Consider the following 26,739-nt stretch of genomic DNA (forward strand, 5'->3'; position numbering starts at 1 on the left):
TTTAAAGGTTTCAATGTTGTTTGTGGTGCATCGGTCACCCCGATCAAATGAATCAAGTGATTACTGACATGATGTTACATCAGATTAATTCTGTGGACTTTGAAACCTACATTAGAAGCATTTTTTATTAGCAACAATACATAAGAATGAAAGGTGATGGAAAAAACCCATCGCAGCATATTTTCATTCCCTTCTTTTTTTTTTTTTCACGAACAAGCCCCCACTACATAAGACAAACTGTGCAGTGTAATCATATCAAAGAACATGGCAGTCTGACAATACTTAAGATCATTTTATTAGGTTTGTGAAAATGTTCTGTGCATTTCCATTAAATTCTGTTAAGAGCGTTTCCACCCCGACCCACAGACTCACCTACAGTAAGCGGGAACTCAGCGTGAACCCACCAATCCATTTGTTGTTACAAGCTCATCCACAGTGCGCCCAGTCAAACCAATTCGATCCATGCAAAATTACGCCGAGAATTGGAGTGATCACATTTGCATTCAGCCTGATTAATTTAATGCAAGTCTGCCTGAAAACAGGCAGGAAGAGCACCGGTAGCGGCTTAACTGTGATTCAGCTAGCCGAGACATCCTCTTAAAGTTGATTTCCCTTTATACGCCAGCTGCAATAGGCATGGTGATAAGGATCGCATTCTGCATATCGCAGGAAACCAATCAGGTCTTCCTGCACGAGTTGTAGATCACTGATCACAGTGGAAAGACTTTACAGTCAGAGGATGAATTATGCACACTGTGTGAATGAGTATAAAGGATGATGAAGAAGAAAAATTCCTTCTATCCAAATATGAGAAATGGAAGTCTATAGAATCACTGTATTGAGGAACTGGATAAAAAGCTTGGGCCGCACTGAATTAAAGAAAACTAAAGAGTTTTCGGTCTTATAATCATGTAATAATTTTCATATACATTTTTTTTTTCTTGTATCTAAAGATGAACTTAAGCTGACAGCCTATGACATTCTCTGTCAACAGTTTGTCTTCCATCAAAATGCTCTCAGATGAGTTGCTTGACGTGGCCCCCTTCCTGGAGCCGTACATGGACGCTATAGTGAAATCACTGAGCCACGTGCTGGAAAACTACCACCTAATTCAGGATGGCAGCTCATCCCAGGAGCTCCTCAGCGAAGCAGCAGTGATCTTCCTAACCTCTGCTAACATCACGTCTCATGACGGCTCCTCCACAATGTGGGGAAATTTTTCTGGGTCATCCCTAACTGACATGACGAAGGAAACTGTTAAACTGATGATTGGCATGAAGCTATTTGGGGACTCCCCTGCGGTTTACCAAGCCTTGGAGCAGATTCTGATGTCCAACGACACAAGCATGATTGTGGAGGAGGTGGCCGAGTTGTTAACGTGGTTGACCTCCACTCAAGCCACTGGACTGGATCTACTGAGTCAGGCTCTGACCAAAATATACAGCATTCTCAGGCCTCTGTTGTCTGTATTTACCAATATGAATGTGGGCATGCCGGTCGATGTGAGACTGTTTGAAGACCTAGCTGGAAACGTCATTGCAATGTTCAGACAGTTGGTAACCACCGGTGGCCTGTTGCCGCCCATGGCAGAGCAACATAGCATGGTTCGGTCAGACATGGTGAACGGTCACAAGACCAGACAAAGGCGCTCCGCCCCGATGATGATGGCAAGAGACCCTATGGATGACTTCATAGACCTGTTCTACATTGACTACCCAGCCATGTTCAGAGCCATCGCTGTCCCTCCTACCACAACAGAAATTATGGAGACGCTGCACGTGTTGATGGCCAACCCTGACCTGGGTGTTGTGATCAAGGGAGCCACTAGCAACATGCCGTGGGGCTTGAATGCCTCTCGGGAAGACACCATTGACGCCGCCCTTGGGGTGGTCTCCTTCTTCACTATCCCAGGAGTGTTTGAGTCGTAAGTGCATTTACTCAACAACAAATCTTGCTGTTTTGCTCAGTATCTTGAAATTACTCCCAGTCTTGCTTGTTTGGCTGATTGTTTAAATCTTACCTTGGGCTCTGTCCTTTCTCCCCTCAGACCATCAATGGACATCCTGAGGAATGCGGTTGAAATGCTTCCTGATGGCTTTCCATTCTCGTCTGTGATTAAAAGCATCGCCAGAGCGCTGGCCAGTGAACCTCAAGGTAAATTGCTTCAGATATACCGCCTCTTTGAGTCAGCCTGGACAGTTATATAGGCCCCCTGTTCCAAGGGCACCTTTGTAATGAGAAATATGCGCTCATTAGTTAAATGGAGAATCCCCGAATCAGTAATAACTTTATACGGACTCCACAATGAATTCCCACTTATTATGCTTAGTTTATCGTGGAGTTCACACTGATGCCACAGCCTGTGTTGACATACCTGCTCTGTCACTGAATTATCACATAGATTGGAACAGTGCCACCTGTTTGTCTAACTTTTATAGCGTTTCCGACACCATGGGAATACAATAGAACATTCGGTTAATGCTGGTTACTTATATACATAATTGTAGTGTTGCAAAATTCATTCTGGAGATATGAGGAATAAGACTTCACACCAGCTTAGCTCGAGCTCCCAAAGAGCCCAAGGCCATATGGCCCTTCTCCAGCAGAAAGCCACTCAGCACCTTTTCAAATCTCATTAGCAAAGTAGAATTCAATCACTTATCCTGTCCGCCCTCGCTAAACGTCTCCCCTCGCACTCGCGCAAGTGGACATCTATGACCTCCGTTTAATTTGCGTCTGTGCTTGTGTGATAATGTTTTCAGTGCGTGGAATCACTTTGTAAGCAGCGGCAGCAGCAATACTTTCCTGCAACCCCACTCATATTCCTCACACACACACACGTGCGCACACACCCATATACTGTTGTAATTGCAAAGGCCTTTAGTTGGTGAGCAGCCTGAGATTAAACATCACCATTGTCTAATTTTGGACTAATTAAATATTCTGTCATCACGTCTTGCTGCCTGAGGTGGTGCCTTTCTTAGGGCTTGTCAGATTTGTTTTAATGCACGACAGCATCTAGTACTGCCGGCCCCTCTGGCCCCATCAAGTCCCATACAGGGCTTCACTTTAAGCACATCATTTGCTACTTGCCTGACTACGATGCCCCGTAATGGTGCAAGCTGTAATGAAGCCCAGTGGGATGTCATGTTATTCTGTCACCTTACAGACCTTACCTTCTAAGACTCAAGACTCTAATAGCATCTCTCTTACTCTCATTTCTTTCCCCTTCTCTTTTTCCCCCTCTCTCCTACACTTTTCACAGAAAACCTGATGCTCATGCAGCAGACCATCCAAACAGTCGCTCAGCTCTTCCAGATCAGCCTGACCGAGCCGCAGTTCATAGAGCAACTACGCCACCTGACATCCCAGGTCTCTGCATTAGTCACACCACTCTCACGTCTGTTAAGGGCAAATAGTCATTTAGAATAGCTGAAACTGACAGATTTACAACGTAGCAATCATTGCTGCACATACACCTGTACATATATATGAGAAACTGGAGTTCACTAAATTGAACTATCACTGAAATTCTTTGATACTGGAGAAATGTAAGTTCAGAAGCATCACGATTGCTCTCCAACTACATGCTCGCATTGAGTTACACTATGTGCAACATATTAGCCTGTATTTGTTTGGGAAGTTAAGTATGCCGAATTATTAATGAACAATTAACTGTCTTAATTGTGAGAACCTGATGCACACTCTCATTCCTGATCCTGACGATGAAGTAGTTTGATCTCATGTTCTCATTTCTTTTGTGTACGCAATGTGCTTCCATAGAAAACACTGTCCGATTTTGTATGTGTTGTATTGAGCATGTGTCATTGATACAACATGACGGTTATTTTATTTAAGAGAAACCTGTACTCGCCGATTGGCCTCTATTGGTTAGGTTTGATCATGAAGCTTGGCGAAAGACTCCATATTGAGCTTACATGACTGCTGTGTTGCAGGTGTGCACTCTGGAGAATACAGAGTCTGTGCGTCTGCTTATGCAGACCCTCGCCATAGAGCCCGGTCAGCTGTGCCAAAACATTTTGCCCAGCCTGGAGATCCTGGTCGAGAGCTTGCTGGTGAACGCAACCGCTATGTCCGAGGTCATCTTCCAGACTTTCATTGGAGATCCCATGAGCTACACCGTCCAGACAGATTGGTAAAGAATTGCCTTCATTCTTCTTAAAGTTTTGTTTTTCACAGCACAGTATTCACGGCACTTTGTTCAAAGAAAGTCCAGATAATGGACACATCTCATAGCATTGTCCAGGATGTTGCCCTATACAAAATTCACCATGGATTTGCAGTAGCAAAGCTTGTAAAATCAGAAAGTTGCATTTTCCATTGGGTCCAATAGGCATAATTTGTTCGTTTAACAATTTGTTTTGCCTTCATTTAGGTATTTTATTTTACCAAATGAAATAAAATTAAATCATTTTCATAAATATTGATTAAAATGGATTTGTCTTTGATGCATGTTTCCTCATATCTGATTACAGGACCTCTACGCTGAGTCAGGTTTTGGGCTTTAACACCAGCAGCCTGAGCTCCCTCAACATTAATGTCAGCTCCCCAGGTGAGACATTTTCTATGTCACAACATGAGTATTTCACATTATTATATTACACACTCTAGAACAAATGCTACCCTCTTAAGTCGGCTTTCAACCCCTAATTTTAATCATTATCTCCTCACAGACTGCTCTTACCCACTCTTGATGATATATATATATATATATATAAAAGGTTTAGAAAAGAATTGTGTAATGTTTCAAATGCGTTATGATCAATTTTATATTAATATACATTTGATAAAAAAGCTGAAATTCTATTTGATACTCCATCTTGATCCAAAGGTGAATTTTGAACTAGTCCAGAATCCAACCTGTAGTCACTAGGTGTGCTATGAGCATTCAAAACAATGGATCACGAGCGTTTTCATGACGACAAGCTGCTTTTTTCAGCTTGCCCGTTGCTCTTTTGTCTCAGACGCCTCATCGTGCTTGTTGTTGGCAGTGTGGTGAACTTTAAAAAAAAATTTACTGCTCAATTTCCCTCTTTGTCACTTTGTCCATGTTTGTCTGGGATGTAAAATTAACTTCACTGTCATACTCAACTCTAGCTGGCTGGAAAACAGACGGTGACGCTCAATACAAGAATTTTCCGATTTCAAATGTATCCCCTCAGCCAAAAAAGAAACCATGTGGAGTTCTTTTTAAAGCTTGGTTTCTTTATATAATCAAGTGTTGGGAACTGGGGGCAAAAAAAGTGTAGCCAGTGTACGTGTTCTGTAATCAGTATGCAACTGGGATACAGCACAGCATTAAGAATTCATTTACAGTCTCGTAAACCTACTGATGGATAAGTTACATAAAAAATATGTAACCGAAACCAAAAATAAATCATAGATATCCCATACTTTATTGCTCCCACTGTTTTGAATGAAAATATGCACACATCTTTTACAAGTAAAGATCACAAGACAAACCTCTAGCGCTTACATTCCATTATTTCCCAGGAGTGGTGACGATCGGTGAGATGCTGAGAAATAAAACTGCATTTGTTCTGGACGTGCAGCAGCGGCAGTTGTTCGACCCGGCTACTCTTCACGTCCTGATGGAAACCATTCTGCCAAACAACAATTTTGAGGTGAGTCAGGGGAGTAAATATCGCTGCCCATTATCAGTTGCGCAAACAAATCATCTTCCTAAATTCTTCAACAAAATACCCGAGCCAGGTCCAGTGTCTTCATATATTCTGTATATTACTGTAGCCCATTTGTAGGTTGCATAGATCCCGTTCTCTTCCACTCTGTTATTCAATGAAGCTAACAAAAACTGTGCTGCTGCCTTTACAGTACAGTGAGCTGAATTTCAAGCCTAATCAAAATCTGTCAGTGGCTGGCCACTGCACTCGGCCCATTTCTCTAGATAATAAAAAGCCGCCCTCTTAATGTCTTTGCTAGTATGCTGCAGATTATGTAACGAAAAGTGCAGAGAAAATCACTTAAATAGAGTATGTCAGCTGGAAGTAAAACACGGGTGTCTACACGCTACACAGATGACTAGACTAACAACAGATCACTGAGTGTGGGTGACCTTTGTGACTCATACACATCCTGTAAATTGGAGTAAATACATTTTCTTGATTGACAACTTTATAACACTTTTCTTTCACTGTCCTCACCGTCGTCCTGTGGATGTTCTCCAAACATAAAACATTTTGTCTTTTTTTACTGAAGGGGGAAAGAACTCACTCCCACGATGTTCCTAAAGGCCACACCAGTGTAGGAGTTTGATTTAGCATGTGAAGCCTCAGATAAACAGCAGGAATTAGTAGTATATGAATGTGCTATTAGAGCATAGCACGTTTATACCCTCTCTCATTGCTGACAGTACCCGTGTAATGCTTTCGGAAAAACAGATCCTGTCCTGGTTGGTCAGCCTGCGCGACTGCGGCTCCACAGCCTCCGTGAACATGACAGAGACCGGCGTGGCCCTCTTGAAGACCTTCTGCTCCATGAGCGTCGATCAGTGGTACACGATGTCAGTGCTGATGGCTCGCCATCTCAACGCCGAGAAACTCATCTACAGAGTAAGGCTTTCAATCGGTTGTCAATATACTTTTCTTCAAACACATGATGTGTGAATTCTGTGATTATTTTGTAGTGGACAAAGAGATAGATTCTGCTGGGCAATCACAAAACACATTTTCCTGGGGTGTGTTTTTCTTTTATGAGGAACATGAGTTAGAAATAAAGGCCTTTGTAGCAGAAAATGTGTGTTTGCGCGACAAAGCTCTCTCTCCCTTACGCATTTGAAATTTGGCTTTTTGTAATTCTGTGTGATCTACAAAAAACAAACACTCTCCACCCCGAGTAGCTCAAATACACAATCAATATTTGAACATGGGACTTGTTGGGCTGTAGAGCAGTAGACTACATAAAATGAGATACTGTTTAAAAAAAAAAAAAAAAAAACAACAACATACAAATGGGTTTCTTTAATTGTACTCTCTTTTATTGTCAATATTTTATCTGTTTAATCACGAACCATAATTTTGGCCATCTCCAAGTTGTGTTTACTTCAATTTGACATGTTTTTTTTGTTGTTGTTTTTTTTGTCTTAGTTGAAATTCCCCCACTTAAAGATGTTCAGTGCCGGCCTTTTAATCTGAAACAGCTGACCTGAAATATGCTGAAAGAGTTGCACGCTTACACCCCGCCGTGCCACTTGAACACAGTAACAGACTCTAAAAGCCTCTCATACTTTCCTTTTCCCCTGTGAACCCTGAGCAGCTTATGTTGGAGGTTCATGCAACATAACTTCCACAGCCGATGGCTCTCTGCACTATGTGAAGCTGCAGAGAGAATTCCCCAGACTACAGATCATCTCAGGGTTACAGTGGTTTTAGCCTCTTTTTGCTCATTGTTTTGTTTTTGAATTCACATTTTACTGTATATGTATATTTTTGTTGCCCTCTGGGGATTGCGAGTCAGTTTTGCGTTAGTTGTCTGCTTCAGGGCAATAGACAAAGATTAATTTAATGCAAATTTTCCCATGCTGCTTAACATAGATGAGGCAGCTTTGGCTTGTAAAAGATTGTGGTTTATATTTATTACTGGCAGGTAAATTATTGTAATTAGTTATGACTTCACTAACAGGGACCACGCTTTAATTGATGCAATAAAATGTACTAATTGACAAGACAGCAGGGGAAATTGATGGAGGGATGAGAGGGGTTCCTGTAATGATAGAAGAGGGGAGAGGAAAGAAAAGAGAGACATGTGGAGTGTAATGTAATAATGTAAGCCTGGGAAATAGAATTAAGGGAGGTGTGGTCTTGTTGCTGAACCTAAGTTATAATAACTTAATTTATTGCAGGAGTTCTTATTTGTGATCTGCACATTGTTGCAGTGGAGTTACGTCTTGGTTTCATTGGTACAGGTAACATATCTTAGTGGGGCATGGTCTCTTTGACATGGTTTCATCCTTATAGGAGAATAGCAACAAGTCGAGAAATGAGACATTTTCAGTCAGTAGAAATTTTACTTAAAAATGCAACAGTCCTCTGAGATTTGACAACACATTCCCTTCAAAAATAATGAAAATGGCTGGCGCAAATATTAAATTAGAGTTTTTAACTGTATCTGCTGTGTTGACGAAGACAAGCAACAGTTAGTCAATATGTTTGCGTCACAAATGGCGACGCCTTAGCAATGCTAAAGCCGTGAATACATTATGCAAATATAACCTAGATGCATAAGTATTCCGACTTTTACCTGGGAGCCCACTTACTTCTGCCAATAACATAATACAATGCACAACCCACTCTACTTGCATTCCTCCACCAGATGTTCCCCAATTAGGAGACAGAAAGTATATACCATTTCATTCCATTAGCACAGCTTGCAATGCATCATGTTTTGTGTCAGAGCAACTTTGATATACTACAAAGGAAAGGGGAAAAAAAATCATCATGCTGAGGAAAAAGAAACTATAGAAACATGATAATGTTCGTCTGTGTGTTTCAGATGGTGCTCTCTGAAGACGTTCAGAGCCTGGTGGGAGTCATGCTGCAGATGGCTGAGGTTTTAACAGACATGATGGACAAGTTTCTTCCCGCCATTGATCAAGTGCAAAGCTACCTGCTCTCCGTCAAAGACCTCAATCTAGTAGCCAACAATGAATTTAGCCAAGTGGGTTCCTTACAGTACAGTGTTTTACCCGCAGTGTATTCATGTGTGCATGTGTGTTTGTGTGGCCTTCTCTAAAATATATGTATGGCGCGTGACTGTGTTTTATATAGTTTTTGTGTGTCTGTGTTTTTATTTGAAATACGTGAAAATCCTAATGTACTAAAACATGCAATCCGTTTCCCCCAGATGACAAGAGGACAAAGGTCCACCATCTCCACTCAAGCTACATTTGTGACCCTCTCTCGGGCGCTGTGTAGTAACGGTATCCTGGCTCTGTTTGGAATCTCCAACCTCCCCTCTGTGTCAGAGTCAAATCCGTCCGTCACCAACAATGAAAAGCGGGAGGAGATGATTGACAGGTTCAAGATTCCACGAAATGCCAGTATGTTGAGAGGAGGAGAGATTCTGGGCGTGAATTATCTGTTATCAATGCTGTCTTGTGTATTTGGTTTTGACATTCACTAATTTTCATGATTTCTTTTCAACCAAAAGCCTTCAGGCTTTAGGTAGTATTATTTTTTATTATCTTAAAATACTACAATTAGCTACATATACATTCAATATATACATAGTCAAACAGAAACCACCTGCTATCATAGCTTTACAACTATTTTGTTGATGTATGGCACACTTTTCTGCACACAAAAATAGCAAACTAAAAACTCAAAAAAGAAACAACACTTTTAGCTTCCTGGGGAAGAAACAAGGCTTAAATGTTGTGGCTGGGGATGACCAGTTTCTTCTATTATTTGAATGTAATAAGAAAAGAAGGGAACCAGTGTGCAAGGGAGCAAGTATGCAAGTATTCAAGGAACAAGTGTGTACTTGCAAATATACAAGGGAGCTAGTGTGCACTTGTAAGGTAGCAAGTATGCAGGTATGCAAGGGAACAAGGACGAAATGTGAAAGTGAGAACTTGTATTCATTTGTATTGTATTGTACAAGTATTCAAGAGAGCAAGTGTACACTTGAAGGAGCAAGTGTGCTCTTGAAGGAGAAAGTATGCAAGGAGACAAGTGATCAAGTGTACACTTGGAAGGTAGCAAGTATGCACTTGCAGGGTAGCAAGGATGCAGGTTAGCAAGGGAACAAGGAAGAAGTGTGCAAGTATGTACGTACTTGCAAGTGTACACTTACAAGTATGCGAGGGAACAAGCATGCAAGGGAATAATGGAGCAAGTGTGCACTTGAAAGGGAGCAAGTATGCAAGGGGACGAGTGAGCAAGTGTGCACTTGCAATGGAGCAAGTGTGTAAGTATGAAAGGGAATCCAAGGAACAGCAAAGGGGAAATTGGAAAGTTTTAAAGCAATCAGAAGATTTGTTTTTGTCGAATCATACCTTCAGGACAGACTGCCTGCAGTCTTACATGCAAGTGATCAGGGCTTTGTGCAACCGACCTATCAACATGGGTTGCTGTGGTAACGACGTAGATATCTGTAACTACATACTGTAGCTCTGCTGCTGCTGTTGACTTTACCTTACTGCAAAGTGCCAGCACACACTTTCCAAAATGTGACGCACCTGTTTATGGATTCACATTTTTAACCTTATCTAAATCTAAACTTGCCTTTTTCGTTATATTTGTCATATAAAACTTTGTGAATACTATCTAAAAAAACAAAAACAAATCAAAAGCAAAAGCATGTGCATCTGTTCGGTTTCTCGAAGACATTTCACAGTCATTCAAGTAGCTTCTTCAGTTCTAAATCACTGGTGGGAAGTGTAGGTTTTTATTTGGAACATCGGTGGTTGGTGCCCAGTTGAAACTCACCTGTAATTGGAGGAATTCATCCCCCGGATGAATGGCACTCTAGCGACCCATTAATGGCCAGAGACTCCAGACTACTTGTATGAGTGGCGATGCATCATCAAGAAACCCAACAAGCCCAGATGCCTTTGTTTCACCTTTGTTTTTTGGATATACCATGACCTGGATGACTGAGAACCTTCACAGACATGCTTGTAAATACTGTGTGTCTAAGGCGTCTCCTTCTTTCTGTTGTTGCGTAGCCCCCTTCTGTATGAACATGTACCTGGACATGGTTAACACCACGGGAGGAGCCATTGCCTGGGCCTTCCTCAAGCCGATGCTGATGGGACAGATCCTCTACACGCCAGACACACCCGCCACCAGAGCCATAATGGAGAAGGTACGCAGATTATATAGTACAAATGAACACATCTCATCTACCCTCGACTCCACACACATACACACTTACTGATACTCACAATTTTAATAATGAATTATTACACTACGCTTACTGACAATCTTGTGCAGGTTTTCTGTCAAAGTTGGATGAATTATTTACTAACCTGCCTGCAGTCTGGGAAAGTGATCATGATTGGTGCTGTGTGGAGGCACCTCCACTCTCTTTTCTGATTCACCTGATTCACTTTCCTTGTTTTTCAGCTCCAACATCTTATCTGGGTGTTAGCGAGTTCATGACCTTCATGAACTTTATGTTCTAATCCTTCAAAATCCATCCTCCGACATTGCCTCTTTTTTTTCCCACAGGAGTTATTGTCACAGCAGTTTCAACATTTTCTAGGTTATTTCTTAAGTCGTCAGGCACCGACACTGGCATGTAGTAAACAAGAGATCCAAAGCTGCGCAAGATATAGAGATATTCGTATGCACTGCCTTCTTCGACTCTGGTTCTATTTTGAGCAAACTTTGTTTTCAGTGCACTGCATCCTTCACAGACTCAAACAGCCACACACACACACACCGGCGCCCCAAGTTAAGAAGTCTCACCGATGCCAAGCCATTTCACACTTTCTTGTCCTTGTGCTTCCCTTGCTTAGGCCAATGCCACCTTGCAGAAGTTTGCAAATCTAAGCAAGTATTCCGAGGACTGGATCGAATCCTCCAAGTACATCCTAAACTCTGCCGAATTGCTCCGCCTCACTCTGCCAATGCTGCAGGTATGAATGAACGCCCAGAACCGTCATCTTTGTATCTGATTATTCTTGCTGGCTCGCTGTCGCCTGAAAGTCTAGAGATAAACTTTTTTCAGTGGACTTCAATGAGTTTCAGCAGCTGAATCTTGATGTTGTTCGTCGTCTCTTCTGCACTCTTCTCCCACCCCCCTCCTCTCAGAATTCCCTCAGCAACTCCTTTGTGAAGAATTTCATTGAGATGCAAACAGACATCGATGTCGACAGAATGAAGAAGACGCTCAGCAACTTCTGTGAGTGAGCTTTTGAAGGTCTTATTTTTGTAAGCAGCAGATACCAGGCTTACCTTTATATTCCTCTCTCACTTATTACCTGTGAAAAATAAACGCTATCAGAATACATGGCTGTTCCTTAGGCTGACCATACAGGACGCGTTAGACTTGTCTCTACATGAATGTCTTAGGCGGTCTCTTATATATACACACTGTATATTTAATGTCATTACATGTAACGTCAGACTGTATCTTTCAGCGGATTTCAGCAATCAGGGGTAACTGCACATAGGGCTGTTCTAACTCTGTGAATGGACATCTTCTTTTCACAGCTAACGTGACAGTGATGCTGGACGAGAACAAACCAGTCCTGAATCAGATCACCACCTTGTCCACCCTGATGGTGGACCTCTCCTCCTGCATCAAGTTCGACCGTTACCGCGGGTATGACTCTGCCAACCAGCTAAACGCCGACGCTCAGAAGCTCGCCAAAAACCGCGATCTCTACGCAAGTGAGTAAATCTTAAGCGAAGGACAGATCCTCTGGACAGTGTCGCATATATCCAGGCCCAGTGGTGGTTTCTAATTTGCTTGAGTGGATGTTGTTTTTGTGTTACTTGACAGCTGAATTACATATATGTCATCTTAATTCACCTAGACCACTGTTATACTAGAATTATGATATTGATTAAGCTTCCTTTTTACAAAAGGGAGAATCCCAGTAGATTACCCATTAGGTTGTGTACAACAGAGGACTACAGCTCAGTTTTACTGCCCCCCAGGTTGTTAATTTGCCTGTCACTGGGCTGTAATTCACAACTTCTTCTTCTGGGCGTGTGTGTTAGTGTTGAAGCTTCCTTTAAAGGTTGTTGATAATGACTTGAGGTGAGGAAGCTTACAGGAGATCTGACTCTGCAACTGTTTATCAAGGGCAACATACTGTAGTTAGTCTGATAACTGCATTTAGTTATGTGAGCAGTGAATTGGTACAATCTGCCCTTTAGGTGTCATCTTCAAGCTTCCCAAAGATGCGGATTCATCCAGGCAGCATGAGGCCAAATCATCCTCCTCCTCCTCCTCCGCATCCTCCCTGCCTCCCAAAGTCAGCTACACTATCCGCATGCACATGGACAACGTCATGCGCACAGACAGAGTCCGAGAACCCTACTTTGTGAAGGACCCACACATCTCGGCCAGGCAAACGATGCGCTACAACCGGGGATTTATCTACCTGCAGGAGAACATTGATCGGGCCATCATTGAGATGCAGGCTGGGCAGACAGTCAACGAGCCGGCCGTGCAGCTGCAGCCATTCCCCTATCCGTGCCATCTTCGGGATGAGTGAGTTTCCTGAGTTCACTGATGCACACTCACGTGCAGTACATGCAAAGTAAACATGCTCCCACACAAGTGAATGCATAAAAAAGTAAAAGGATACAGCGAGCCACTGAGGGGATACAGCCATTGATGTAGAATAATGCATGCTCTCTCATTATTCATTTGCCACTTGGGACTGACAGTAAGCAGTCATTCATAGGAACCTGTCACATTGTAATTGCTCCTGCACTGTGTGCATGAATATTCACTATTATTGTGGATTCATTTTTTAAGACCACGCATATATACATGTGTATGTACAGTATATATATATGTATATATATATATAAAGTACACACAAGCACAAACCTTCTGGCCTTTAACAGACAGCTATGAAGAACACCACTCATCTCTGGAGCATACATTCAGTCCAACAGAGGTTTGGCGTTGATGCACTACATTGTTTCCAATAAATCATGTTCGTACTTAATGCATATGTTTGTGCTTGCCCTCGAGTGCAACTTAAGACAGTGTTGATATCTCATCTAAGAAGCGCCAGTGGGCCCCTGTCTCTGGCTGGCTGCCCTGTGACCAGCTATAAGATACGATGATCCTCGCCTCTCCCTCCTTCTGATTTATTACCCAACTACACAAAGTCTGACATGACAGCTGTGAGATATGGCTTCACGTATAGCTATATAAAAACAGCAGGAACTGAAATCCTATGCATCAAACTCCGGATATGAATGAATGAATGAATGAATGAATGAATAAATAAATCAGAAAGTAATTTTTTTGCGTAAATAATACGAGGATCAGAACATGGCCGTCAAAAATCCTCAAACCCTCCTCAATATTGCTCTTCTGTCAATGCCAGCGACCGAATGTTACGCCTCCTCATCTGCAGCCGCTGGCATTGATTGGATGTTGACTTTTCTAGGAGTTTGATTGACAGCCGGCATCTCTGTACTCCCCAGGTACCTGGAGTCCCTCTTTTTCGTCTTCCCCATCATGCTGATGATAGCCTGGGTGTTGTTCGTGGCTGATTTCGTGAAGAAACTGGTTCATGAGAGAGAGCTGAGGCTGCATGAGGTAATGTAGAACAAACATCCGCTCATGATCCCATCCACTTTTTTTCTTTTTTGTACTTTCTAAAATATATTACCCATAATCTCTGACAAATAAAAATGATTTCAGGTGAGCCATTGAAGGGGTAAATAGCACCTTCCCCTCACCACAAATTTCCTTCCGTGCTTTACACAAAATGCCTCTTGAGTCGCCCAATCACAAGCGAAGGGCTTTAAGTGCGGGTGTCAACGCACTTGAGACGAATTGAGATCCCTATCACTCAGACCACTATGAGAGGATGCCCTGGCATATTCTTTTAGCAGCATAAATGCATATATGCCTTGGGCAACGCTGAAGCACCGCCTACTCCGGTGTAGGTTTTCAAATGAATAACACCTAAATCTGACAAATCTTTATTAGGACCCCAAAGTTTAGCTTGGTGCTTCTTCGTTTATTAATTTAATACTCACAGCTTCATACAGCAGCCGGAGAGTTGCATCACGCAGATGAGTTCACTAAATGGCTAACGTATAATAATAAATGATTCCTGACATGGAGACCAGAATTCACACGGATCCAAAAGACAGTGTGCACTTTTCTTCCATTTATTTCATCCCAAATGTTGGTATATTTTAATTGTAGGCCTCTGTTACTATATTTTATATATTTTTTATTGCAGAGATTTTTTTCCATTCTGTCCCGCCGCAAGCTGTTTACATCCGGATTACTGTGATTATGCGTTCTTCCCAAATGACATACTGTAGGTGTTTATTTGCATACAGAGCGCAAACTGAAATATGATAACAGTAGGTCACTGGAGACACGTGAGAATCATTCTAATGCCATGTATGAATGGTCATACGTACCACTTTTGAATGAATCAGCTGAGACGCTACACATGCATTTGAGCATGACCTTCAGTAGGAGCATTAGCATTTACTGGAGGTCAAGCGTTTGAGTTTTTGTCTAATATAATACAATCCCTGCACGGCATCACTAAAGCATCACTTGCCTTTAACTGAACTCCTCAAATGCTTGCTGTCAAGAGCAAAGACAAAGAGAATAATAAAAGGTACTGTGTAAAATATGCACACATCTCGTTTCCTTTTTCCGCAGTACATGAAAATGATGGGAGTCAACCCGCTCAGCCACTTCTTCGCCTGGTTCCTGGAGTGTGCTTCCTACCTGGTCGTGACCATCATCATCATAACTCTGGTGCTGAAGTGCGGCAAAATCCTCCCCAACAGTGACGGTTTCCTCATTTTCCTGTACCTCTGCGACTACGGTTTGAGCATCCTGGCCTTCAGCTACCTTGTCAGCTCCTTCTTCGACAAAACCTACATCGCCGGCCTGAGCGGAAGCCTCCTCTACATCCTCTTCTTCTTCCCCTTCATCGTGGTCTTGGCCCTGGAGTCGAATCTAACCTTTTCACAGAAGAGTGCACTGGTGAGGGCCCACCTTTATCATTAGTCATGTATATTAAGCCTGTGTGTGTTCTGTGTAGTAATTTAAAAAGCAAATAATGGATTTGGCTCTGGAGGATTGCTCCGGAGAGATAAATTACATAGAAGGAGACATCATTTCATTTCAAAATGTTATTTACTCAATCCATCTTAGAAAACAATTTTACGAACATAATGATTCTAAACACATTAGTGCAGCCTCAAAACAGTGCCAGCTCCTATATCAGAATGACTGAATAATCAGCGGCTCATCTTGCCTGCAGTCTTGTTTGTAACAAGCAGGAATGCAGTCGTGGATAAGCTGACACTCTTTAAATCTTTCTGAGCACAGTCGTACAAACGAGATTGGCCTTCATTTTCACGAGAATAGAAAAGTATTTTATTTTGTTTGCCGCAGTCTGATCATCAGTAATTGGGGGTCAGACATTTCAGTTTTGATCTCAAATACAATCGCTGTGCTCACCCGAAGCCTCTCCCGCCTTCATCATCTTCTTCACGTACTCTGCAGAGTTGTCAACAGCAAAGGCAAAGAGAATAACCGAAAGGATTTTATAAAAATCTCTTCTCTTTCTCCTGTTTTTTTATTCTGTCTAATTTTTTTCTCTGATTTTCCGGCAGAGCTTGTTTTCCCCGACCTGTTTCAGTTACGCCAGTCAATACATTTCTCGCTACGAGTCCCAAGGAGAAGGTACGACACGGATGCCCACATCCGATCAAGCCGTCTTTGACATGTAAACTACGGGAACTGAATCAGCGCGAAGCAAAGCAATAACTTCCATTCTGTCAACTTCCTCAGGGATTCAGTGGAGCAACTCGTACTCGTCGCCCATTGCTGGAGACACCGCCTCTTTCGGCTGGCTGTGCTGGATGATGCTCATCGACTCCATCCTGTACTTCACCATCGGGGGTTACATCCGCATGGTGTTCCCAGGTAAACTGTAGCTCTAAAAATCAAGTCTTGGCTCACTCATTCATAAATGTGATCCAACACAGCTTGTTGAGGTGAACTTTCTTCTGTTGGATTTTACTTTTGCTAGTCAGGTCAACTGATCTTGAAGTTTAATGACAGCACAAGCTAATGGAGTTAAGACACCAAACGTTAGCATTCTGCACAAATGCGTTACATCTCATGCATATGTGTTTATTTTTCTATTTCTTTTTCCATTCATAGTGAATTGCAAACCCAAGTTGAACCAAATACAGCTTGGGTTAAACTTGCTGCTGAGATCTCTTTGCATTTTTCTTTTTTTTCTGCTCAGGAAAATATGGCATCCCGTCTCCCTGGTACTTCCCCTTCAAACTGTCCTTCTGGGCTGACCTGTGCTGCTGCGTTCAGTCAAAGGACAATTCGAGCAAAGGACTCCTCTTCACTAACATCATGCAGAATAACCAGCCCGTCTTCTCCGATGACAAGGGAAAAGGTACGAGCAGCGACGTGACGTCTTCCTGTCATTGTTTTCCCCCAAACCTTGACAGCTCTTTTCATTTATATGTCTTCGTCTTGTTAGTTTGATTTACAGTTTGACTCTGTCTCCATGTCCCTCTCAGGCCAGAGCAAGCTTTCCTCCGAGGATGGTGGGGATTTCTCAGAGCTCCCTGTGGGCGTTGCCCTCCACGGTCTCGGCAAGGTCTATGGTGGCCAAGCAGCCATTCAAAACCTCAACGTCACCTTCTACGAGGGCCACGTCACCTCGCTGCTCGGCCACAACGGCGCCGGCAAGACCACCACCATGTATGTTCGAGTTTATTTAGTTTTCACTTTCTTACTATCTCAGCAAGATTAATAAAAATCAGTTCTGACCATTATGCAATGTAAGCACCCTCTTTTAAAATTAGATTCACCCTTTAATCATTTCAAGGGTCGGCTGCTGACAAGCGAGATTGTTTTGTCCAAATCTGGCACAGCAAGTGCACCGTGGTGGAGATTAGCCTGACGGGTCTTCATCAACCGGAGCACTCACATTTACATTTTAAATGTGACTAATTTTGCTGATGCTCTTATCAGGGGCAAAGCACAATGAGTGCAGCAGCAGAATGAGACTTAACAACACTGAAAACACCAAAAAAAAAAAATAACTGAGGGGATTTTAAGGCCTATGATATTTCTGGGACAGACAAATCATCATTTAAGAGGAAAGTGGCAGGGAGAAAGCACATTAACAATAATTTATTTTTTTTCAGCCCTTTTATGCCCCATATACCAAATATGAAAAACTTTGAAGATGCTGAGAGGACGCTTATGCTTCCACATGAATAATTATGAGAGAATCAAGCTATTTCCTTAAGTTCCATATTGTCAGGTGTCTAATAAGTAAATATTCTCTGTGTCTAGGTCTCTCCTCACTGGCCTGTTTCCCCCGTCATCGGGCACCATAGAGGTCTACGGCAGAGACATGCAGGCGAACATCGACAGCGTCCGCAAAGAGCTGGGGGTCTGCATGCAATACGACGTCCTCTTTGACCACATGACCACCAAGGAGCACCTGCTGCTGTACGGCCAGATCAAGGCCCCGCACTGGACCCAGGAGCAGCTACACGAGCAAGTCCGCACGTGAGTGATCGATCCTCCAGAGCGGAGAGCTGGATATATATATTATAACCGTGCCGTGACTTAAAGATGCTGTCAGTCCTCAAGCATGATGTAGTGGCACCGTCTTACTTGTCAGGATGATTTCGTTCACCACCTTTATTTTTTTTAAGACGTCATTAAACAGTGTCCTTTGCTCAGTTCATGGCGTGTCCTGCCAATAAAAAGGAAATATGTGCGAAGGTTACAAGGGTTTCATTAGAAGTGGTTTCCAGTGCTCAATAAAAGTGACTGATCAGGGAGGGGAAATTTGAAAATATCCAAGTAACGGTGTGATGGTTCCAGTCAAACATATTTTAGAGCTAATTGTTGTGATTTGTTGTGTAGTAAAAACTAAATAGTTGTTTCACCTGTTACACTTGAAATAAGCCTTCACCTTTGCATTTCATGAGCTATAAGACGTATCGTAGTCTTCCACAGCTATGAATGCTGGTTGAATTTAATGTTCTCGGAGCAGGCAAGGGAGAAAAACTGAAGCAATATTTTCCTCCCAACTTGTTTTCCATAAGAATTTCTAATATTTTATTTGATGCCTTTTTTCCCCTTTGCATCTTCTCGGATGAGCTTATTGGAAATCAGGAGGGTTTTCACGAGAGGAGCACTTATAATCTTGAACCTAAAGGCGAGAAATGGTACCTCTCCTCTGGTTCCAGGATTTCACAAACCCCTGCTGGGTGACTGATGGAGCCGATGGATCTGCAACTCACGAACTGCGTCGTGAGACACTGGAGGAACTGTGTTAACACGAGCTCCATGCTAAACGCTTTTCATTGTCTCCCCCCCACCAGGATCCTACAGGAGACAGACATGCACTCTCACAGACACAAGCGGGTAGGCGCCCTGTCAGGCGGCATGAAGCGCAAGCTGTCAATCTCCATCGCCTTCATAGGGGGATCTCGTCTGGTGGTTCTGGATGAACCCACCACAGGAGTCGATCCCTGCTCCAGGCGCAGCATCTGGGACATTGTTATCCAGCATAAGAAACGTGAGTCTCGAAGACACGCTCGCATCACGAACACTGAAATAGCATCCCGACTTGTTTGGCCTCACAAACTCACTGTTGAACTCCGAGCTGCCTTCAGCTGCTCCTCCTATAACTGTTACCCAGTGGCACAAAAGTGTGTGCCTGTGCAGCGTCAGAGAGCTTTCAGATTCATCCAATGTCACGTCTGTACAAATAACTACATCTGTAGTGGTTATTATTATAACTCCTACACAGCCTCGTTTCCCCTTTCCTCGACTCTCACACCTGGCAAGATTTACATTGGCTCCTTATTTGTTTTAAGAATCCTGTTTAATGATCAGTTGATTGCTTTTGGAGCCCCTTTTAAACCCGCCTGCACTGCCTGGCATTTTTCTTAACTTATTACCCTGGCATTCTTTGTTTTATTTCTTCATGTTGGACTCTTAGCTGAACTTCCTGACATGTTTTATGGTGTTATGTTTTATGTTTTTCTGCGAAGTGCCTTGTAACTCCGGTGTTTAAAGGTCATATAGAATTAAGGTTTACTTACTAGCTTACGCTCCAACGGTAACGAACCTGGAGCCGACCCTTTAGGGGTTTCCCCCCGCTCAGTTTTCCGACTCAAATATATATCATATAATTAATACAAAACCAAGCCACAAGTATTCTCTTAGGGTAGCGGCTGTGATGCTGAATGTCATAGAATTGTAGATGTGGAAAATATCCTGTAATTGGCCCTGTCTCATGTTAGTGAGATTCTAGTGCCAGGAGAATCTGTTTCAAAGTAGATTTTCTGCATCGCTTGCCTCTTTCTTTCTCTCTCTCTCCCTCTTTCTCTCTCTCTCTCTCTCTCTCCCTCTCTCTCTCTCTCTCTCCGATGATTTGTATGTGCATGACATATCTTGCGTGTAGCTTTGTCTTTGTAACGTCTGCTTTTTGCTCCTTTTAAATAAAGCTGTCGAAGCCTTTAAACTCAAATCTTTACAGACCAGCTTGACAGGCTGGTAAACCCGTTTTGCCTTTCACTGAAAAAGAATCCTAGTATTTTTTTTGTTTAATAGCGTCCAACTGAGTTACAATGTTAAGCAACGGTATAACAATGCTTGAATAAATAACAGAGCGCTCTTGTGTCCTCTCAGGCCGCACCATCATCCTGTCCACCCACCACCTGGATGAAGCTGAAGTGCTGAGCGACCGCATCGCCTTCCTGGAGAGAGGCGGATTAAAATGCTGCGGATCCCCCTTCCACCTGAAAGACAAGCTGGGTCAAGGCTACAAACTCACCCTCACCAAGAAGGTAATCATCCTCACAAGCATCCAGACACCAGTGCACGGTCAGTGCACCATGCAGACATTGAATGATTGTGGGCCACAGCCTTTATCTTGAAAGGCAAAATGGTCAGAATAAATTGTTCACAGTTCGTTATCGTGGAAGCCCTGGACTGCTCATGAGGAAATAAATTGTAGGTTTCATTTTTGCTGCTTATGACGTATTGGAATCATGTGATTTTTATCAGGCATATTGAAAAACTGGATGGACCACATCCCCACACAAGTGATGCTCTGCTGAGCTGCGAGTACTGCGTGTTGGGTAGTTCTTTGTCATCTTAGTGGACAAATAACTATTGTACAATCCCATATGATATGCACAGTATATGTCCAACTCTTTATGTCCAAACGTATGTTGTAAATATGTCCTAAAATTTCCACGAGACTCAGCGATTATTGATGTTAGCAGCGGGAGAAAAGTTTCAAATTTTTGTTGTTTTCTTTTTGCAGATGCAGAACCCAGAATCTGAGCGGATTGACGATTCTGAACTCAAGGGCTTCATCCAAGCCCATGTACCTGAAGCACGACTGAAAGAAGCCCAGGGGGGTGACCTGGTCTACTCCCTGCCCCCCTTCAACTCCAACGCCTCCTCATACCGCTCCCTCCTGACCGCCCTGGACGCCAACCTGGACGACCTGCAGCTGGGGGGCTATGGCATCTCCGACACCACGCTGGAGGAGGTGAGCTCAAACTCGCCCCCACACAAAAAAGCACAGGTTCAAACTGGAGACACAGAGGAAAATAATAAAATAAGTTGTGCACAAGTTGCACATGCAGCTGTTTCCTGTACTACAAATGATCCTAAATCAGGCTGACATGTAACCCTAAAAATTCATCTATATGTGTTGTTTTTATCCCCTACAGGTGTTCCTCCAGTTGACTCATGGAAACCAAGCAGAATCCGACGACGACCTCCTGTCTATCTCAGAGACGGTCTCAGATAGTGACTCCATCGACAGCTTTCCTTCAGACAGCGGTGAAAGCTTCTCCAGCTACGGTGACAAAATCAGTGAGTTCACTCGATCTCTCCTCTCTGTCACCTGCACACATCACACCTCCATTAAAAAGGCTAATGAGAACTAGCTTGAAACATTCTCTTTTTTCCCCAATTCATTGTTTTTTAATTTTTACATTCTCGAACGCCACCTGGAAACTTTGACCGGTACTCAGCTGATTCTTATTTTGCCACTTCTACCGCTGCAGCGCCCGTCTTGATGGATTGTACTGTCATCTTCTGCGATACAATCTGCTTGATAACCTTTAACATAGTGTGCCTCGGAGAGAAAAAAGAGGTCGCCTTCAAGGTGGTGTTTCAGTGAGTAAATTAGCCCCAAAATGATTCTAATCTTCCCTTCCTGTGTGTTTTAGAGTTTGCAAGTTCGTCCATGGTGAGCGGCATGGCCCTGGCCTGGCAGCAGATGGCTGCCATACTGATCAAGAGGTTCCACCACAGCCGCAGAGACTGGAAAGGCCTCATCTCCCAGATCTTGCTTCCTGTTCTGTTTGTGGTGTTCGCTATGGGCCTGGGCAGCATCAAGAGTGACCTGCAGCACTACCGGGAGCTGGAGCTCAGCCCTGCGCTCTACAACATCGGCCCGAGCTACTCCTTCTTCAGGTCGGTGACAACAAATTGCAGGGGAACACTGCCAAGGATCGGCAAATAAACTCAACAAGACTGGGGGTCGAGGATAGTTTTTAGGATTTGACAAAAGAAGAGAATGTGAATGTCAAATTAAATGATGCTCAATGCTACAGACACATATCATCATGGCTATCAAAAGTGTATTTCAAGTATTTTCAGGATGATGCGTCACAGTTTGGGAGGGGTTTATCGCTTCCCTTTGCTGCTTGGCCAAAGGGAGGCGCTATAGTAAAAGATCAAATTCTGAAACTGTGAAGCCACAACCTCAGACGAACCCGCAACGCTGATCAAAGGTCGATTCATCTCTTCACATGATTGGCTCATTGGCTCTCCTCAACTTTTTCAAGAGACGCCGTGTCACACTTGTTATAAAAATGAATCTGAAGCCGCAGTTTGTTGAAGGGCAGATGGACCTTAAGGGGAGAGAGCAGGAGAGGATGTGAGGGCGAGAGACGGCCGCGGTGAAGACGGCTACGGTGCGAGATCAAAGTCAGGGGGGGATTAAGAGTGTCAGGAGATTGCGAGATGTCTTCATTCTCGACATTCGCTGTTGTTTGATCAAGGGGGTATGAGGCAGGGGAGAAAATGCTGAGGTGCCAGTCTATATCAAAGACCGTATGGACGCCCCTCCCAGTCCGCTTCAGCTGCATATACAAAAGAGGTTGAGAAATGATATTTAAGTATTTATTTTTGAGATCAGCGTCGGGGGTTGCAGAGGGAGGTTGTAGATAGTTTAGGGCCAAATATCCTTCCATCATCTCTTAGGGTTAGTCTAGACTGCAATATTTTATGAACTGTCTCGGAGAACTGAGTTGCCTTTATGTGCTGTGCCATGTAATGAGCTGAATGTTTATTTACAAGTGGACGTCTGAGGCTAGTTAACGGCAGAAAAGGGTTTTAATTTTCTAATTTCCATTAAAAGGGAAATTCTTTTATTTCTCCAGTTGCTCACACTAGGTGTGTTCTATTAGAGTCACAGATTGTGTCCGGATTTTAATGGTGACGTTATGAGTTGGGAAATTGTTCCGAAGCCAGATTTCTACTAAGGAGGAGGATCAAGTTGAATTAATCTTTCCTACTGGTTTTCTGTTGCAGCCATCTGTTGGGCAACTGTTGCCATGATAAATCATTTAGAAACAATCTTGTGTCTAAGTTACTGAAAGAAAAAAAAAAAGTTATGTTGTCTTGCTCCACAGCAATCAAAATCCCAACTCCAGCCGGCTGGTGGACACCATGATGTCATTCCCCGGGATCGATAATGCCTGCCTCGACAAGTCAGATAGCATGTACGTAATTACTCTTCAAATGCCAGCTGTGTTTTTCCTTTTTTTATTTTTTTTTTTCCCGAAATTGCAAAATTTATCAGTGGCAGGGGCGCCGAAAAGGGGGGGTAAAGGAGACGGATTCTAGGGGCCCATGATTGAGGGGGGCCCTGAGAGGCCCCTAATGATGATGAAATTATAATACAGAAAAGATAATGATACTAAGTTATTAACTAACATATAATCACAAATGTTTTATTTTCAATGTCCTGGTAACAATAACTTTATTTGTTTTGGAAACATCAACGCCTGCAGGGCCCCCCTCTATTTATGTAAAATGGTTCAGTCCAACTGGATCAGCTGCAGGTAGCGCACCGGCGGTTTGTCACACAGCGCCACAGCGGGCAATGAGGAGGAGACGGCAGTAGGCTATGCCTCAAAAATCAGGCAGCCAAAAAAGAAAAGAAAAGAAATTAAGAGAGGAGAAGGAGTTGAAGGGTCGACAATATGTCACCCAGTATTTAAAAAAAAAAAAAAGGTGGGTTTGTTAGTATTAACTTTCTCCCTGTCTGTGGTCTATAAGCTAGCTCACTTTTCTCACCATTTTAGCTCAAGAAAACTCTGGATTTTTAAATTTTACTGCTATATTAGTTAAATAATCAATCCAGTCAAACATTTATCAAGCTGTTCTTATTCAATAATAGTTGATCTCCCCTCTGTCAAAATGATGCCTCATTGGTAATGGTAATGATAGTCAAAAATACCATTAAAATGCATAATTATATGTAAAATAGCATCAAAAAAAATCGCCGCTGTGTTGGGGGGCCCTGTAAAGATTCTTTTCATGGGGCCCAAAATCCCTAGCGGCGCCCCTGATCAGTGGTAACGTTTCATGTATCCAACCTTTGTTACTGTATTTCGCTCATTGTTGTTCTTTCTTCTGCTCCTTCCTTCCGCCTTGCTTCACTTTACCAGACTGTCGTTCTCCTCTTCCCGCCGTTATCTCATGGCCCTCCTCCTCATTTTTCCCGCTGCTCATTCAACATATGTGGCCGTGGCTGCAGTTCTGCAGCAGGTCTCTGAGACCTGAGAGCATCATCTGTATTCCATAAACACCCTGTGTTTATAGGGGAGATTTTCCCCTTGCAGGCTCTCAAATCAATGTTGGCACTCATGAAGCAGACCTCAGAGGCATTTTAAAAAATCCCAGCCAAATAAAAAAAAAAATGGGGGAAAGAGAAGCTCTCATAGTGTGAAAAAGGGCCTGGATGTCTGCTCATATTGTCCAGTAATTACGACATGACAATGACTAATAAGGTATAATTTACATATAATACATTGTCTCTAGACTATGTTCATTGTTATATCAGGAGTAACAGGTGTGCATAGACATACCGTAGCTATTCCTACAATATGTCTGATCCGTGCAAAGAATTTGGCAGAAAGCAAGATGTAAGGGAATTAAATATCAATACGCACAAATGCACATTTCACAAAATATTTTATAGCTTAGATTAAACAGCTTTGAGAGCTGTTGTCAGAGAAAATATTTAGGTCCAGATCTCACAAAAAAAAAATGAATTCAATAAATCAAGCATGCTCACAGGCACTATATGAATGCTTGCACCATTTTCTCTCTGTAAATACTCAGGATTTTAGCGCCGTGCAGGCCATCATATCAAGTTCAAGATATGTTCTGGCGTGTCTCCGGGGATAGGCTCGCGGCGCGGTCACACTTCGCACACTGACAGAGCCACCATTTCACCTTTTCTCTTTTTTTTTTTTTCCCTTTTTTTTTAAGGGCCTGCACAAGAAGCACAAACAACTGGAGTACCAGGGGGAACAGCTCCAAACCATTTAGCGTCTGTAAATGCACCCATCAGGAACAGGTGAGACTGGGTCAACCAAAAAACAGCGCGCGAGTGAGTGGGTTTTTGTGTTCTCGCCGGTGTGTGTTCCGTCACGTGAACAGGCTCCCGCTCAGGATTGTTTGAGAAAGGGTAAGTGTAACGTGTCTGCGTCTTCTGTACGCTGCAGATCTGTGCAAAGGACAACTACCAGCCGCCCCATAAGAAGATCCCTTCGTCTCAGGTTGTCTATAATCTGAGCGACATGAATGTGGAGGACTATCTGGTGACAACAGCCAATGACTTCATCAGGAACAGGTGAGTTCAGTGTGTTGTTTTGGTTTATTTAGCCATTCCTTCTGACAATATACCACCTTTTCTGTGCTACAGCAAAAGTACACTCTGAAGTTTAATTCTATGGTTGTATTTCATAATATTACTTTTTCTGTTCTACTTTTAATTGATTAGATCGCAAACTACTTGCTTGAGTCTCCTGAATCATCTCATCCAAACTCAGTTTAGATTTTTAGAAGCTGCACATATTACCTTCCTGTTAATGGTAGTCAGACTTTTAACAATTATTTAACACTCAGATATTTGCTGCCATTAAAGGAAAAGCAAGCAGTATCTCACATCCGGTTTCCCAGCAGCAATCGAAGCTCCCATTTATTTAATTTCATTTTATTTTTTTCAGGTATGGTGGCTTCGCTTTTGGCATGCCTCTCCCAGCTGACTTACAAATGGACATTACAGCTGTGCCCCAAAACCGCACGCTGTCTAAGGTAACTCTTGATCCCAGCTGTCTGTCTCATTATCCCTTTAACTGCTGTACTCAAGAGGAGTTGCTAAAAGCTAAAACATGACACCCTGACAAAACTTGTTTGGCTGTGACATCAATGCTTGCAGATGCTGCTGGATTGTTACACCATTAGTGTCATCATAAATGTGCTTTACTGCAGCGACTCTGCCGCTGTTTAAGTAGTGTGTGAGAGTTTTGGGATGACGACGTCTGTTTTATTTTGTAAAACAGTGCTCGGTGGGGATGTAGCAGACTTAACGTTTATTCTTGGGTGCAGGTCTGGTTCAACCCCGAGGGGCACCACACAATGCCGGCCTACTTGAGCAGCCTCAACAACTTCATCCTACGCTCCAATCTACCAGCAGACAAAGATCCGCGCAAATATGGTAAGAAGGAGCCGGCGTAGCAAAAGAGTGTTTCAAGGAAAATACAAAACTTCACTGAAGGACACCATCTGACATTTTACTTTATATGCTATGGGAATTGAATCCATTCAAATGTAACAACCTTTGCAATGACTGTATCTTATTTTGCAATATTATTGTATTATAAAATAGATGTATGCTGTACATACTGTATCATCTTGGTAGGGTTG

The 26,739-nt window shown here is 42.9% G+C and overlaps 1 protein-coding gene across 1 annotated transcript in view; it reads left to right on the top strand.

Moving 5' to 3' along the window:
* The window catches only part of abca12 (ATP-binding cassette, sub-family A (ABC1), member 12), a 48,017-nt gene that overhangs the window by 5,619 nt on the left and 15,659 nt on the right, over positions 1–26,739 (top strand). The window contains exons 10-40 of the mRNA XM_084544483.1: positions 995–1,924; positions 2,048–2,154; positions 3,266–3,372; positions 3,957–4,156; positions 4,497–4,573; positions 5,515–5,645; positions 6,420–6,590; positions 8,530–8,694; positions 8,881–9,076; positions 10,706–10,845; positions 11,501–11,620; positions 11,796–11,886; positions 12,198–12,377; positions 12,870–13,206; positions 14,160–14,274; positions 15,367–15,696; positions 16,332–16,401; positions 16,510–16,644; positions 16,973–17,134; positions 17,262–17,445; positions 18,046–18,264; positions 19,089–19,285; positions 20,404–20,561; positions 21,044–21,274; positions 21,459–21,603; positions 21,963–22,209; positions 23,433–23,522; positions 25,300–25,387; positions 25,536–25,663; positions 26,040–26,127; positions 26,422–26,530. Coding sequence (XP_084400609.1) covers positions 995–1,924; positions 2,048–2,154; positions 3,266–3,372; positions 3,957–4,156; positions 4,497–4,573; positions 5,515–5,645; positions 6,420–6,590; positions 8,530–8,694; positions 8,881–9,076; positions 10,706–10,845; positions 11,501–11,620; positions 11,796–11,886; positions 12,198–12,377; positions 12,870–13,206; positions 14,160–14,274; positions 15,367–15,696; positions 16,332–16,401; positions 16,510–16,644; positions 16,973–17,134; positions 17,262–17,445; positions 18,046–18,264; positions 19,089–19,285; positions 20,404–20,561; positions 21,044–21,274; positions 21,459–21,603; positions 21,963–22,209; positions 23,433–23,522; positions 25,300–25,387; positions 25,536–25,663; positions 26,040–26,127; positions 26,422–26,530 — 5,648 coding nt within the window. The remainder of the gene's footprint in view (positions 1–994; positions 1,925–2,047; positions 2,155–3,265; positions 3,373–3,956; positions 4,157–4,496; positions 4,574–5,514; positions 5,646–6,419; positions 6,591–8,529; positions 8,695–8,880; positions 9,077–10,705; positions 10,846–11,500; positions 11,621–11,795; positions 11,887–12,197; positions 12,378–12,869; positions 13,207–14,159; positions 14,275–15,366; positions 15,697–16,331; positions 16,402–16,509; positions 16,645–16,972; positions 17,135–17,261; positions 17,446–18,045; positions 18,265–19,088; positions 19,286–20,403; positions 20,562–21,043; positions 21,275–21,458; positions 21,604–21,962; positions 22,210–23,432; positions 23,523–25,299; positions 25,388–25,535; positions 25,664–26,039; positions 26,128–26,421; positions 26,531–26,739) is intronic.

Source organism: Chelon labrosus, assembly GCF_963514085.1.
Source record: "Chelon labrosus genome assembly, chromosome: 5".
NCBI lineage: Eukaryota > Metazoa > Chordata > Actinopteri > Mugiliformes > Mugilidae > Chelon > Chelon labrosus.